At 39.6% G+C, this 13,724-nt stretch overlaps 1 protein-coding gene across 3 annotated transcripts in view; it reads right to left on the bottom strand.

Moving 5' to 3' along the window:
* Positions 1-13,724, bottom strand: part of ADAMTS2 (ADAM metallopeptidase with thrombospondin type 1 motif 2) — a 535,678-nt gene that overhangs the window by 130,897 nt on the left and 391,057 nt on the right. For all 3 annotated transcript variants that reach the window (XM_007473888.3, XM_056811480.1, XM_056811479.1), the window contains one exon: positions 11,682-11,765. In XM_007473888.3, coding sequence (XP_007473950.1) covers positions 11,682-11,765 — 84 coding nt within the window. The remainder of the gene's footprint in view (positions 1-11,681; positions 11,766-13,724) is intronic.

Genomic DNA, 13,724 nt, shown 5'->3' with positions numbered 1-13,724 from the left:
CTAGCCCTGGGAATTAGACCCTGGTGTTTCTTCCATGTAGCTAGAGAGAGCTTGGACTGCAAAAGAAGAACACATATGCATTTAGAGAATTTGCCATTTGGAGTCCCCATGGAGCTTAATCCTTTGTGGTTTACAGATTCCTCTCTCCACTCTCAGGAAAGGGAAAGGACTTTGCAAATAGAAAAACCGAGGGATAGATAGATGGTGATTGGTGCAGCAGACAAAGAACAGGTTGGGAGTGAGGAACCATGAATTCTAATCCTGGCTCAGCCATTATACTCACTGTATGATCTTGGGCAAGTCATTTTATTTTTCTGAGTCTCACTTAAAAAGTTTGGTAATGCTTATCTCACCCAGCTTTTAGGGGGATGTTGTGGGAAAAGAGATGTGAAAGCTCTCTGCAAGCTGTTATACATGCTACAAATAGGAAGGATTATTATTTGCTCCCTTCTTCTAAAATTCCCTCCATAGTGGTCATTCCCTACCCATCCTTTGGAGCCTAGGTCAAATCTTATCTCCCCTATAAAGCCTTCCCTGACCACTCCAGTTCACCCTGATCCCTCAGGAAATCCCTGTAGCATTTTCAGCTCCAAGACTATGAAAAAATCACCTGGGGTTTGCTAATCAAATTCCAGTTCAATTGAAAAACCATTTATCAACCCTCTGCTGTGGGCATAGTAACTCAAAGAGGAAATGAAATAGTCCCTGCCCTCCAGGAGCTTACATTCTCTCAGTAGTAGGATGAACTACATAGAGAGATGAGTGAATATAAAAGATATGCAAGGTAATTTCAAAAGGCAGGGTGCACTAACCTTCAGTGGGTGGTGAGGGAAAGTCTCATGTTCAAGGTGGTACCAGAGCTCTCTTTTAATGGGGAAAAGATTGTAGGAGGCAGAGTTAAGGAGGAAGAGCATTCCTAACACTGGGGACCATTTGGGCAAACGCATGGAGGCAGAAGGTGGCATATGATGTGCAGGGAATAGCTAGGAGGTCAGTTTCACTGGAACAAAGGGTGGGAAAGTGAATAATATGAAATAAGGCTAAAAAGGTAGACAGGGACATTCTTAGGGAGAACTTTAAATGCCAAGCTGAAGGTTTACATTTAATTTTTCAAGGAAATGAGGAACCACTGAAGTTTTTCAAATAGGGGATGGACATGATCAGATCTGTGTCTTTGGATTATCCACTTGCCAACAGATTGGAATAGAGAAAACAATCAGAGAGCTATAATAGTTCAGGTGAGAGAGATGATGAGGCCCTCAACAAGGGCAGCAGCTGTATGAGTGGGACTGACATAAAAGAGGTTGTGAAGATGGCATTGACAAGACCATGACTGGATATGGAAGATAAAGACATTCATTCTTTTGTTCATTCATTTATTCATTCAACCAGAATCTGTTGTTGTAGTTGTTCAGTTGTTTCAGTCATGCCCAATTCTTTGTGATCCTATGTGGGATTTTCTTGGCAAAGATTCTGGAGTGGTTTGCCATTTCCTTCTCTAGCTCATTTCACAGATGAGGAAACCAAGGTGAATAGATGTGTGCTAATTGGTGCCTGAGGCTGGATTTGAACTCATGAAGATGAGTCTTCTAGACTCTATGTCTAACACTCTATCTACTGTGCCACCTGGCTATGTGACAGGCACTAGGAATATAAAGACAAAAATGAAATAATCTGGGGCAGCTGGGTGGCTCAGTGGATGGAGAGCCGGGCCCAGAGACAAGAGGTCCTGGGTTCAAATCTGGCCTCCAACACTTCCTAGCCGTGTGATCCTGGGCAAGCCACTTAACCTCCATTGCCTAACCCTTACCACTCTTCAGCTTAAAAAAAAAAAAAGAAATAATATTTGTCCTCAAGAAGCATCCATGCTCTCAGAAAAGAAGACATAGACCCATATATGTATGGAATACATACAAAATAAATACAAGGTAGTTTAAGGAGGGAGGACCCTAGAAGTTGGAAGGAAAATGATTAGGAGAGGCTTTATATAGAAAATGGTCATTGAGCAGAGTCCTGAATGTGAGGGGTTCTCAGAGGCAGAGGTGAGGAAGAGGTGTAAAAGGCAGAGGGGATGGCCAGGGCAAAGACAGAATAGAACAGGAAGTTCCATGTGCAAGGAGGAGCAAGTCATGCTCTCTAGCCCATCTTGCCCCTCTTCCCCTTGTACACTTAAGCCAAAAGTTAGCTTTCAAAATGATTTTTTATATTGTATAAGGTATTGTCCCTTTCAGATGTGGGCATTTGGGTGTTAAAAACAGACCGAAAAAGAATCAGGAAAACTGATTTTTAAAAAAACCAACTTGAAAAGAAACACCATCTCTTAGGAATGTGGAGAGACGCTGATTATTTTGAAGACCAGAGAGAAAACTGCCACGCAGATAATTGTACTAGGAGGACATGTGTGAAAAAGGTAGCTGGAGCATACTGGGGTTCATCAACTCATGTGTACATGAGGGTATTTACTGTTTTGAAGGCTGTAACGGAAAAATTGTAAATCAAATGACTGTTTGGAGACTGGAAGACTCTGCAGTTTCACATCATGTTAGAGACGGGTCACTGCTTGCTTGCTTACTTAAGTTGCTCACCAAGAAGCCCTGATTTGAGGCAATTGAAGATATAGATGGGGGAGAACCAGGAGGAAGTAGAAGCAGAGAGGAGGGTAAACACAATAAGCTTTGGTGGATAGAAGACAAAGAAAACTATGAAAGCAGCTGTTTACAAAAGCCAATAATATAGTCAATCAGTCAATTGCCATTTATTAAGCACCTACTATACATCAGACGTTCGTGCTAGACACTGAACATACAGAGAGAGGCAAAAGAGTTCCTGCCCTCAAGGCGCTCACAGTCTAATGGGGGAGACAACATGGAAACAAGTATGTAGAAACTAGATTGTATAGACAGACAGGATAAAAGAAGACACTATGATTGAGGAGTGTCATGAAAGGCTTCCTATGAAGGTGAGATTTTAGCTGGGACTTGAAGGAAGCCAGGAGACACATATGAAGAGGGAGAGCATTCCAGGTATGAGGGATGGCCAGAGAAAATGCCTGGAGTTCAGAGATAGAGTTTCTTCTGAGAGGAACAGCAAGGAAACCAAGAATGCATGAGAGAGGAGAGGGGAGGTTTAAGAATACAGGAGAGGGCAGCTAGGTGGCTCAATAGATTGAGAACCAGGTGTAGAGAAGGGAGGTCCTGGGTTCAAATCTGATCTTAGACACTTCCTAGCTGGGTGACTCTGGGCAAGTCATTTGACCCCCATTGCCTAGCCCTTACCACTCTTCTGCCTTGGAACCAATACCCAATATTGATTCTAAGATGGAAGGTAAGGGTTTTTAAAAAAATACTGGAAACTAGGTTCAACTAGATAACACAGTGGATAGAGCACCAAGACTTAAGACAGGAGGTCCTGGGTTCAAATATCACCTTAGACACTTCCTAGCTGTGTGACCCCAGGCAAGTCACTCAACCACAATTGTTTGGCTCTCGATGCCTTCTGTCTTAGAACTGATACTAAGACAGAAGGTAAAGATTTAAAAAAATACTGGAAATTCAAAGAATGTTAGTTAAAGGACCTTAGGGATCATCTAGTTCAATCTTGCCATTTTACAGAGAAGGAAATTGAGGTCAGGAGGATAGGAAATGACTTGACCAAGGTCATATACTGTTAGTTATGGCATAGCAAGGGCTATAATTCTGGTCTACAGCTACCACCAAGGGTTCTTTCTGCTTTTTAGCATGCTGCCTCACTTGGCCTCCAACTACTTCTCTAGCTGAACAATGGTAATTAGAATTCTAGTCGTTGCCTCCTTCCTATAGACGTGCCCCGTGGGCCATCTCTGCTCTCATGCCTTAGAGACACTTGTGAAGGTAAATTTCTCAGGCTAGAATTCTATTCTCAGCTAGGACACCAACAATTTCATTAAAATGATTTTTAATCATTTGCTTTGACCTGGTATTTTGAGATATGAAGCTAAGGCAAAGTACCCTCACTTGGCATTTTGCGGCATTCTCCAATTATCCCAAACTTCTGATTTATATTTGTTTTCCTTTTTCTTGTCCTAGAAATATTTAAAACTAGTATGGTTCAGTGGCTGTGGCTTCTTCCCCAAATAATCCATTGAAAAGCCAGTTGCTACGCAACCTCCAATATTGCCTATGCTATCTTCACTGGCTGGTGACATATTGCATAAAATAATCTCTTTTTTTTTTAAAGGAGTGAAATGTTGTTTTAGGAAAAAACTTGCAATAGCTTAGAGCCATGTCACAAGCTGGAAGGAAAACAGTTCATCACTCATATGTACGCTCCCAATTATCTCCCAGAGTGGGTTATTATGAGCCTGCTAACAGAGTTTAAGGCCTTTACTGCATACGGTAAAATATGTATCATGATTCTGAATGTTGGGCTGGTGCTTGGATTCAAACCAGATTCGATTCAATTATGATTACACTGAGAGACAAAGCTGTCATGGGAAAAGAATCGGGCTGGGACTTATAGGACCATCGATTTTAGGGATGGGATGAACATTAGACATGATCTACTTCAACCCTCTCTGTTGACTGATGAGGATAGGAAACAGTAGAAAGAGCGGTGGATTTGGTGTCCAAAGACCTGGGTTCTGATCCTGACTTTGCCTCTTTTGAATCAGGTGATCTTGGGCAGGTCAGCCTCCCTGGGATTTAATTTTCTCATCTATAAAATGAAGATTGCCTTAGATGCTGCCTGAGGTCCCTTTAAGCTCTTAATTTATGATCCTATGAAATTCCAGGAACTGAAACAACTTGCCTGGAGTCATTGTTAAGTAGCAAAGTGAAGATTGGAATCTAGGTTTTCTGCCTCCAAGGCTGGTGCTCCCTTTCACTGGAGTGTCATGTCTCCTTTGGGTCTGATTATTAGATGTGACACCCTTACTAACCATTTGGCCACAGGCCCAGCACCTAACTCAGTTTCTCCATCTGTAAAATGTAGATAACAATGCTATCACTCAGGAGTATAGTGGGAAAAGTGTAATCCCAAATCACTTTAAAAAGGGTCAGATTGGGGGCAGCTGGGTGGCTCTGGATTGAGAGCCAAGCCTAGAGATAGGAGGTCCTGGGATCAAATACGATCTCGGCCAATTCTTAGCTATGCGACCCTGGGCAAGTCACTTAACCCCCATTGCCTAGCCCTTACCACTCTTCTGCCTTGGAACCAATATACTGTATTGATTCTAAGATGGAAGGTAAATATTTGGGGAGGGGGGAGAAGGTTCAGATATTGTACTATGATTTTACACAAGGAGGTTGACAAGTTGTCCTTATATAGTACTAAGAGAACATACATTTGTTTATAAAATTCATTTTTTAAAATAATAAAATGTAGCTAGTTTAGTGTGAGAATCAGAAGGACCAATCAGATTTTAACTTGAGAGCACTGGCTCTATGTTGCACTGCCATATTTACTTCTCCATTTTGTTGGTTTTTGCTTATTTACCCATCAGAAACTAGGCCATATAAATCATCCATTGTTTTATATGTACAAATGATTAGAATTAATCTTTTAATTTTAAGCATCTTTTTATTTTTAGAACCCCGAAACTGACATGTCCCCTTTCCAACTGGGCTGAAATCTACTCCTTCCTCCTCCCAACTTGGGAAGCCCCATAGTCTTCCTCTAATTAGAAATTAGTTCCTTAATTTTGTACCCTGAATGGAATCCTGATTGTTTTTGTTAGAATTAATTTATCTTTTGGACATATTTGATCATTTGGGGGTATAACAATTTGCTTTACTTTGTATTTGGGGTCTTTGGATTAACCCAGGAGTTTATTGACGCTTATCTTTCTAGACAATAAATCACTTATAACCAAATTGTCCCTCAGTTATTATTCAATTTTTCCATTCCAATGGCCCAGTGGAAAGATGGCTGACAAGGTCAAGAGACCTGGATTCTAGTCCTACCCAGCTCTGCAATTAATTACTTAGGTGGTCTTTGGCAAATCCCTTCATTGCTTGCAAAGGAATTTCGTTTTCCTTTTTTATAAAATGGAAACTATGGGTTAGATCATTATTAAGGTCCTTTCTAGCAAAAACAAAAAACAAAAATCCAAACCAACTATGACTCTATGACCCTCAAATATATAATTCAACTTTCTAACCTATAAAAAAGAGAATAATAATAATAATCCCTTATTCTTTAAAGATTGCAAAGTACCTTACAAAATTATCTCTTTTGAACCTTACTACAACCCTATAAGAGAGGTAGTACAATTATTATTCATTCCATTTTACAGATGGGGAAATTGAGATTTAGAGAAGTGCTTTGCTCATGACCACCCAATGATATAAACAGTTATAGACTTAAATATAGATAGGCAGTTACACATATAGATACTTATATATATATATATATATGCCCCTATACTAGAGGTAGATTCATATTTTTTAATAATTAGACTACCTACATCATGGGAATGTTAAAAGGAAAGTGATTTAGGGAAACATTTAAAGTGCTAGAGAAGCGGGACCAGATAAGTGGCTCAGGGGACTAAGGGTTCAAATCTTGCCTCAGACACTTCCCAGCTGTGTGACCCTAGACAAGTCACTTAATCCCCATTGCCTAGCCCTTATCGCTCTTCTGCCTTGGAATCCCAAACCTACTAGTATTGAATCTGAGATGGAAGGAAAGGACTTAGAAAATAAATAAATAAGAAGAAAGTGCTAGAGAAATGTGACATTATTATTTAGAAACTTCCGTGGATCCTGGATCTCATCAGTATGAGCATTTCTTTCAGTGGTACTGTTTGCACTTCATTCGTCCCTTCTTTCCTGTGTAAATTTGTGTCCTTCCATAACTCTTCCACCCTCAGGGTCCAGGCATTGTGCCCGGGGCCTTTCCTAACATTTCATGGGTGCCAACAAAGAACACTATCCATCTGTTCTTCCTTTTCCTTCACTTTTAATGTTATTCTTGCTGTTGTTACTTGCTTGGAGTTATCCTAAACTTTAGTCTCTCATGTTATCTGGTTTTCAACTTTTTACCATTCAACGCTATATCTGATGCTCAAGAATCCCAGCCCCAGTGTAGAATGGGATGACCACATTTATTGTTGTTAGTCAATTAATTTTTAGTCTTGTCTGACTCTTCATGACCCCATTTGTAGTTTTCTTGGCAAAGACACTGGAGTCTTTTGCCATTTCTTTTTCCAGATCATTTTATAGATGAGGAAAGTGAGGCAAACAGGGTTAAGTGACTTGCCCAGGGTCATATAGTTATAAAGTATCTGAGGTTGGATTTGAAGTCAGGTCTTACTGACTCTAGGATGGGCATTCTGCTTAGAGGCCCAGAATTCAAATCCTGCCTCTGTCACTTATTTGCTTTTGAAACCTTGGAGAAGTTGCTTTGCTTCTCTTAAGACTCAATTTCCTCATCTTCAAAATGAGGAGGCTGGACTAAGAAATCTCTATGGCCCCTTAATATTCTATTATTGTCCTATCTCTCTGCCTAAATCTATAGTTCTAGATCTATGTTCTATCTAAATCTATCTAGTTCTATCTAAATATAAAGCTCTAAATCTCTTATTTATCTATAGTTCTACCTAAATCCATAGTTCTAAATCTATGTTCTATCTAGTTTTATCTAAATCTTTAGTTCTAAATCTATATTCTATAGTTCTATCTAAATCTCTGATCTCTCTATAGTTCTATCTGAATTTTTAGTTCTAAATCTCTGATCTATCTATAGTTCTATCTAAATCTATAGTTCTAAATCTCTGATCTATCTGTATCTATTTGTAGTTCTATCTAAATCTATAGTTCTAAATATGTTCTATCTAGTTTTATCTAAATCTATAGTTCTAAATCTATATTCTATGGTTTTCTATCTATCTAAATTTATAGTTCTAAATCTATGATCTATATTCCCAGAACTCTGGAGCTCTGTGAAACACAGGCAGAAGATCATTGTTTTGTTGCTCTGCTGTCAACAGCAGGACCTGGGCTGGAGTTATGGCACTTGGGCTCTGAAAGGCCTTGGTCAAGGTCCTGGCTGTGACCATCACACACCATCGTCACACATCTGCTTTTTCCAGGATTTGTTCTTATTTCAAAGGTCATTGGAAGGGCAGAATCAGAACCCGGTGTTGGGGTTCTCCAAAGAACAGTGCTGTCTCAGTCCAGTATGTGTGGCATCACCAGGACTGAGTCATCCCTCGCAAAGATCAGCTAATCCAGACATAAGGTCCTATAGAAGTAGAGGACTCAGCTCAAGTCCCCTGGCACTCCCACCTGTAGTCCTGAGGAGAGTGCTTACAAAGAAAGGATTCGCTGCTGAAGGGGCTATTGAAGTCATGTCATGAAGGGAGGGTCAGGAGAAAAGGGTGAAGAGAGGAGAATAAGCATTTCTTAAGCAAGCTAATGAGTGCCAAACACTGTGCTAAGTTCTTCACAAATATCATCTCATATAATTCCCATAATGACCCCAAAAGATGAGTGTTATTACTACCCACTTTACAGTTGAGCAAACAGGGGAACCTTGAGTCATATAGCTATGTCCAGGGTCACATAGCTGGGAAATGTGAGGCTAGATTTGAATTGAAATCTTCTTGACTCCAGGTCCCATGGCACTATCCAAAGTACTCCCCCCCCCCCCCCCCACCCAGCTGCCTAGGAAGAACAGAAGATGGGACTGTGCAAGGTAAAAGAGGATTAGGACAAAGAAGAGAGGGGCATAGCATATAAAGAGAAAGGAAAGAACAAAAGGAGAACAGGAGAGAGCAAGAGAAAGGGATTAGGAAAGTAAAACAGAATTAGAGAATCAGAAGAAGGGAGATTAAAGGGAAAGGAAAGAAAAGGGGCAGAGAGGGAAAATGAAGAGACAAAAGAAGATAAAGGGATTAAGAGACCCAGGAAGAAGAGGAAGGACAGAGAAGAGCCTGAGCCTGAGAAAGGAGAAGGGAAGAAGGATAGATCAGAAGAACTGAGAAGTCAGAAGAGGGAGGAGAAGAGTAGAGATCAGGAGAGAAGACTCATGAGAAGAGGAGAGAGAGGTAGCTGAGGCAAAATAGATTAAAGACAGGAAAAATGGACAAAAGAGATGGGGGCAGCTGGATGGCACAGTGGATGAAGCACTGGGTCTGGAGTCAAGAAGACTCATGTTCTTGAATTCAAATCTGACATCAAACACTTACTAGCTTTATGACCTCAGGCAAGTCACTAAACCCTGTTGGCCTCCATTTCCTTATCTTTAAAATGAGTTGGAGAAGGAAATGATAAACTACTCCAGTACTGGATATACTGGAGTAGTTTATCAATGGACTGGAGTAGTTTATCATTTATATATATGAGACAAGGGAAGATGTGAAAGAAACTAGCTATGTGACCCTAGGCAAGTCATTTAACCCTGTTTACCTCAGTTTCCCCATATGTAAAATGAGCTGGAGAAGGAAATTATAAACCACTCTGGTATTTCTGCCAAGAGAACCCCAAATGAGGGGCATGAAGAGCTGGATGCGACTGAACAACAACATCAAAACAGAAGGAACAAGTCAGGGACAAGGAGGCAGAAGGAATAGTAGTTCTGCAAGCTAGGGGGAATTAAACAGTCACTTGCCTCTGAGCAAGCTTTGAAATCATACAACTTGGATGCTTCTATCATGAGTGTGTGTGTGGATGGGAAAGTTCCGAGGAATGAACTGGGGGAAGACTCCAGTAACCCCCAAAGTTCCAGCCCCTAAAACAAACCCTCAGTTTTTCACAAGACTCATTTTTTATCAAATAATCAAGTGAGGGGTGCTGGCTCACCTCTTCTCAGAAACCTGTCTCTCACTTCTGAGGCTTGTTAGGTCCCAAAAGGATGGTTTGAAGAACTGTCAAGAGCACATTCCCAACCTGGGAGGTGAAAGCTGAACCCCTGTCATTGCTGGTCACCTTCATTAAGCACTTAAAAGCTTCATGAATATGCACAAAGCAAGGCTGACTGGTACTCCATTAATGGAGCCCCTCATGCATATACTGCTCTTTCCCAAGGGTCAATTCATATAAAACTTAACTTCCCTGTTTTTCTTAGTGAGCCCAAATATTTCAAGGATCTGTGTTTCACTGGTGTAGGAGTTTTCATTTTTTTTCAATAAACAAATATTTATTTTTCCCTTTCTCCTCCCCTCAGTGAAAAATTAGAAACAAAACTCTTGCAAATAAATATGAATAGTCAAGCAAAACAAATTCCCACATTTTGTCATGATTTGGTCATTTTTCAGTTGTGTCTGACTCTTTGTGACCCTATTTGGGGTTTTCTTGGGGTGTCTCTAGCTCATTTTACAGATGAGGAAACTGAGACAAAGAGAGTTGAGTGACTTGCCCAGCTAGTCACACAGCTAGTAAGTATTTGAGGGTAGGTTTGAATTCATGAAGATAAGTCTTCCTGACTTCAGGCCTGGCACTCCACCACCTAGCTGCCCCAATTCCCACATTGACCTTGTCAAAAAATGAATGTCTCATTTTGCATCTAGAGTCCATTAAGTCTCTGTTAGGAAGTGGGTAGCATGAATCATCATTACTGGGCCTTTGGAATCACAGTGGGTTACTACATTGATCAGAGTTGAGTCTTTTGTAGACATTAGTCTATATAATGTGTTTATCATATAAATTGTTCTATTGGCTCTACTCACTTTATTTTGCATCCTACACGTATTCCCAGGTCTCCGATCACCACCCTTGCTCACTTTAGCAGATAGTCTGAGTGTGCTGCCCAAAACCTTTATCATCTGATTACTAGATATCTAGTGATAGTCTTCTCTAAACTTAGCTGTCCTGGTTACAGTGGTGGAGGTCTTTCCACCCTATCAGGGCTTGGTCCATGGATACATGGGAATCCTTAAACTGGATTCTCATACCTCAGCAAAGGGGAATTTGATAGGAAAAGCTAAGAAATAAAGGCATTTCCTAATCATTTTAACATTTATAGGAAAATTCTCTGGGGATTTCTTAGAGGCAATGTAGTACAATGGGAATATCAATGGATTTGTAATCAAAGGATCTGGCTATGAAGTCTGTTATTTATTATAGGCTTGGTGCTTGGTCAGAAAATGAATTGCCAAGTAGCTAACCTTCATAGGAGATAATTTCCTCCATGCTTAGCTAGGTTAATACTCAGAAAGCAGACTCAGTCTGCTGCTAGAATCATACTGTTTCCAACACATTGTATAGACTACCTATAGGGGAGGGAGAGTAGACAAGAGATGCAAAAGATGGTTAGGCAGGGAGGCACTGCCATCTGCATCACTAGAAGGATCATACACATTGATAAGATGACAGATACACTGGAGTACTTCAAAGACCTTAGTCAAGTTGTTTGACTAACTTTAGGATCAAGATAATTTTCCTTTTTTTCCTAAAAAATAAATTACTTTAACTAAAGCATTACCCAAGGCTGGGGGAAGAAGTGATGGATACTACAGTTGCCATCAATCAGAGAAGCAGTTTGGAAACAGAGAATTAGAAAAGTTGCCCAGAACATTGTCTAGTATGACTTAGATGTTGAGTCCACTGAGGTGTTAGACTTGTGCCCTTGTCTCTCACAATAGTCACAGGAGGCAATCAGTGACACATTAACGTTCTTAACACAGTTGAACAAAATAAACCACAGCTATTCATCTTTGCCCCCTTTGCCAGCCCTCTTAAAGATTTAAAATCCTTATTGCTTACCTTTCCATAACTCAACAGGATTATCCTCACCAGAACGACATTGATGTGGGCTCCCAATGACTCATCATGATAAATTTCATTAACCTGGAAAAGAATGGAAATATTTCATGCCGAACTCATCAAGGTCATATTCACACCTCCAGAATTATGATTCCTACATTAGAGTCTGTGGGGGATGCTAAATCCCTTGTAGAGAGAAGCTTATCCATCCCAAAGACTGATGGTTTCTTCCATAACCAGAATAAACATTCTGAACACATTATTATGTACTCCTAACCCTCTTGGGTAGAGACCCATTGGGAGTATTTCCCCAGTGGCTGGAGAAAAAGTTAGGATATATCAAGTCAGCCATACATCTGACCTAATCCCCAAAGGCAAAAGTTTGATAGACCTTGGAAGAGAGTATGTCATTTCTGGACAGAGAATGGAACAAGGACATACTAGTCAGGCACGGAGCCAGTATAGAGGACTTCATCAGTGCTCTTCTGATTAAGTCAATTAAAAACAATAACAACAATAATAATGATAGGAGCTCACACTTGAAGAATACTCTATTTTACAAAGCTCTTTATACAGATTACCTTTCATAATTTTCACAATAACCCTGGAAAGGAGGTAAAAAACGTTTTATTGTCCCCATTTTACAGATGAGGGAAACTGAAGTTCTGATGGCTTTAGAGACTTATCCATAGTCATGAAATTTCAATGAGTCATCCTAAACCAGAGGTTAAAGTACTAACCAACCCCTCAATCTTATGTTCAGAAATTTTTTTTTTCACTTACAATGTGTATCTCACTTTCCCCCTTCTTTTTGTATCTTTGCAAAGAGGGTGAAGGAATAGCTAAGGGCAAACATGGTTCCTTTTCTTGATATGCTGTGATCACAAAATTAGAAGTAGACCCTTTGGGGTAGTTAAGTAGAATAATAGATAGTGCATCAAGGCTGAAGTTGGGAAAATCTAGGTTCAAATCTGTCCTCAAATATATCCTAGCTGTGTGATTCTGGACAAGTCATTTGACCTTTGATTACCTATCCCTTGCTGCTTTTCTGCCTTAGAATTGATACTAAGAAGGTAAAGGTTTAAAAATTTTTTTTAATTAAAAAAAAAAAGAAGTAGACCACTAGAGAGGTTAAAAATTTAGAGAGAAACTATCTAGAAGGGTATTTGATTAGAAATATTTAGACTTCTGGAACTATAGACTAGAATCAGACGGTCAACATTTGTATGAATTAGGTCTCCTAGGATCTGAGAAGAGAAACATACTAAAATACTAACAAAAAATATTTAAAGTTAGTGAGAAAGACATCAAGTTGTCCCTAGGAGTTTGTATTTCTGTAAATATTGCTTACATTTAATATAAATGTAATGCTCATATTTATGCTTCCTTATTTGAACATATGTTTCTTTTAAAAATATAATTCAATGGAAAGAACCAAGACCAAAGAATGAAAGTTACAAGGAAATAGATTTTGTCTTAATAAAAGCAAGAAGTCCGTTACAATCAGAGCTATTCAAAAGGGAAATGGATAGCTTGGAGATGCTATGAATTCCCCTCTCATTAGGAAAGCAATAGCTGGATGGCCCTTCATCAGAAATGCTATAGAAGAGAATCATGACTTAGGAATGGGCAAAACTAAATGGCCTCTGAGACATCTTCTAGTGCTGAGATTTTATGATTCTATAAAAAATATGATTAATTTTCTCTCTAAAAAAAAATGCCTTTTGCTTTACGTCAGCGTTATTGCTGGTTTATTCCCACTACCAATGAGCTCTTACTTGTAACAAAGAAGAGTTCAATAAAACTTACATAGTGACTATATATGAGAAGTATGCAGCATTCCAGATCCATAGGTTTCCTTCTCTCCTCCCAAATTTCTTAACAGTTCTCTCCATTAGACTGTGAGTTCCTTGAGGGCAGGGTTGGTTTTTTTTATTTTCTTTGTATCGTGGGTAATAAATGCTTCTTCATTGATGGACTAAAACCAGAATTGGTCATTATAATTATTTAAGGTTTGACCTCCTTTTACCATTCTTTTTGTTT

This window comes from Monodelphis domestica, chromosome 1 (genome assembly GCF_027887165.1).
Source record: "Monodelphis domestica isolate mMonDom1 chromosome 1, mMonDom1.pri, whole genome shotgun sequence".
NCBI classification, from domain to species: Eukaryota; Metazoa; Chordata; class Mammalia; order Didelphimorphia; family Didelphidae; genus Monodelphis; species Monodelphis domestica.
This window is presented reverse-complemented; position numbering and strand designations above follow the sequence as displayed.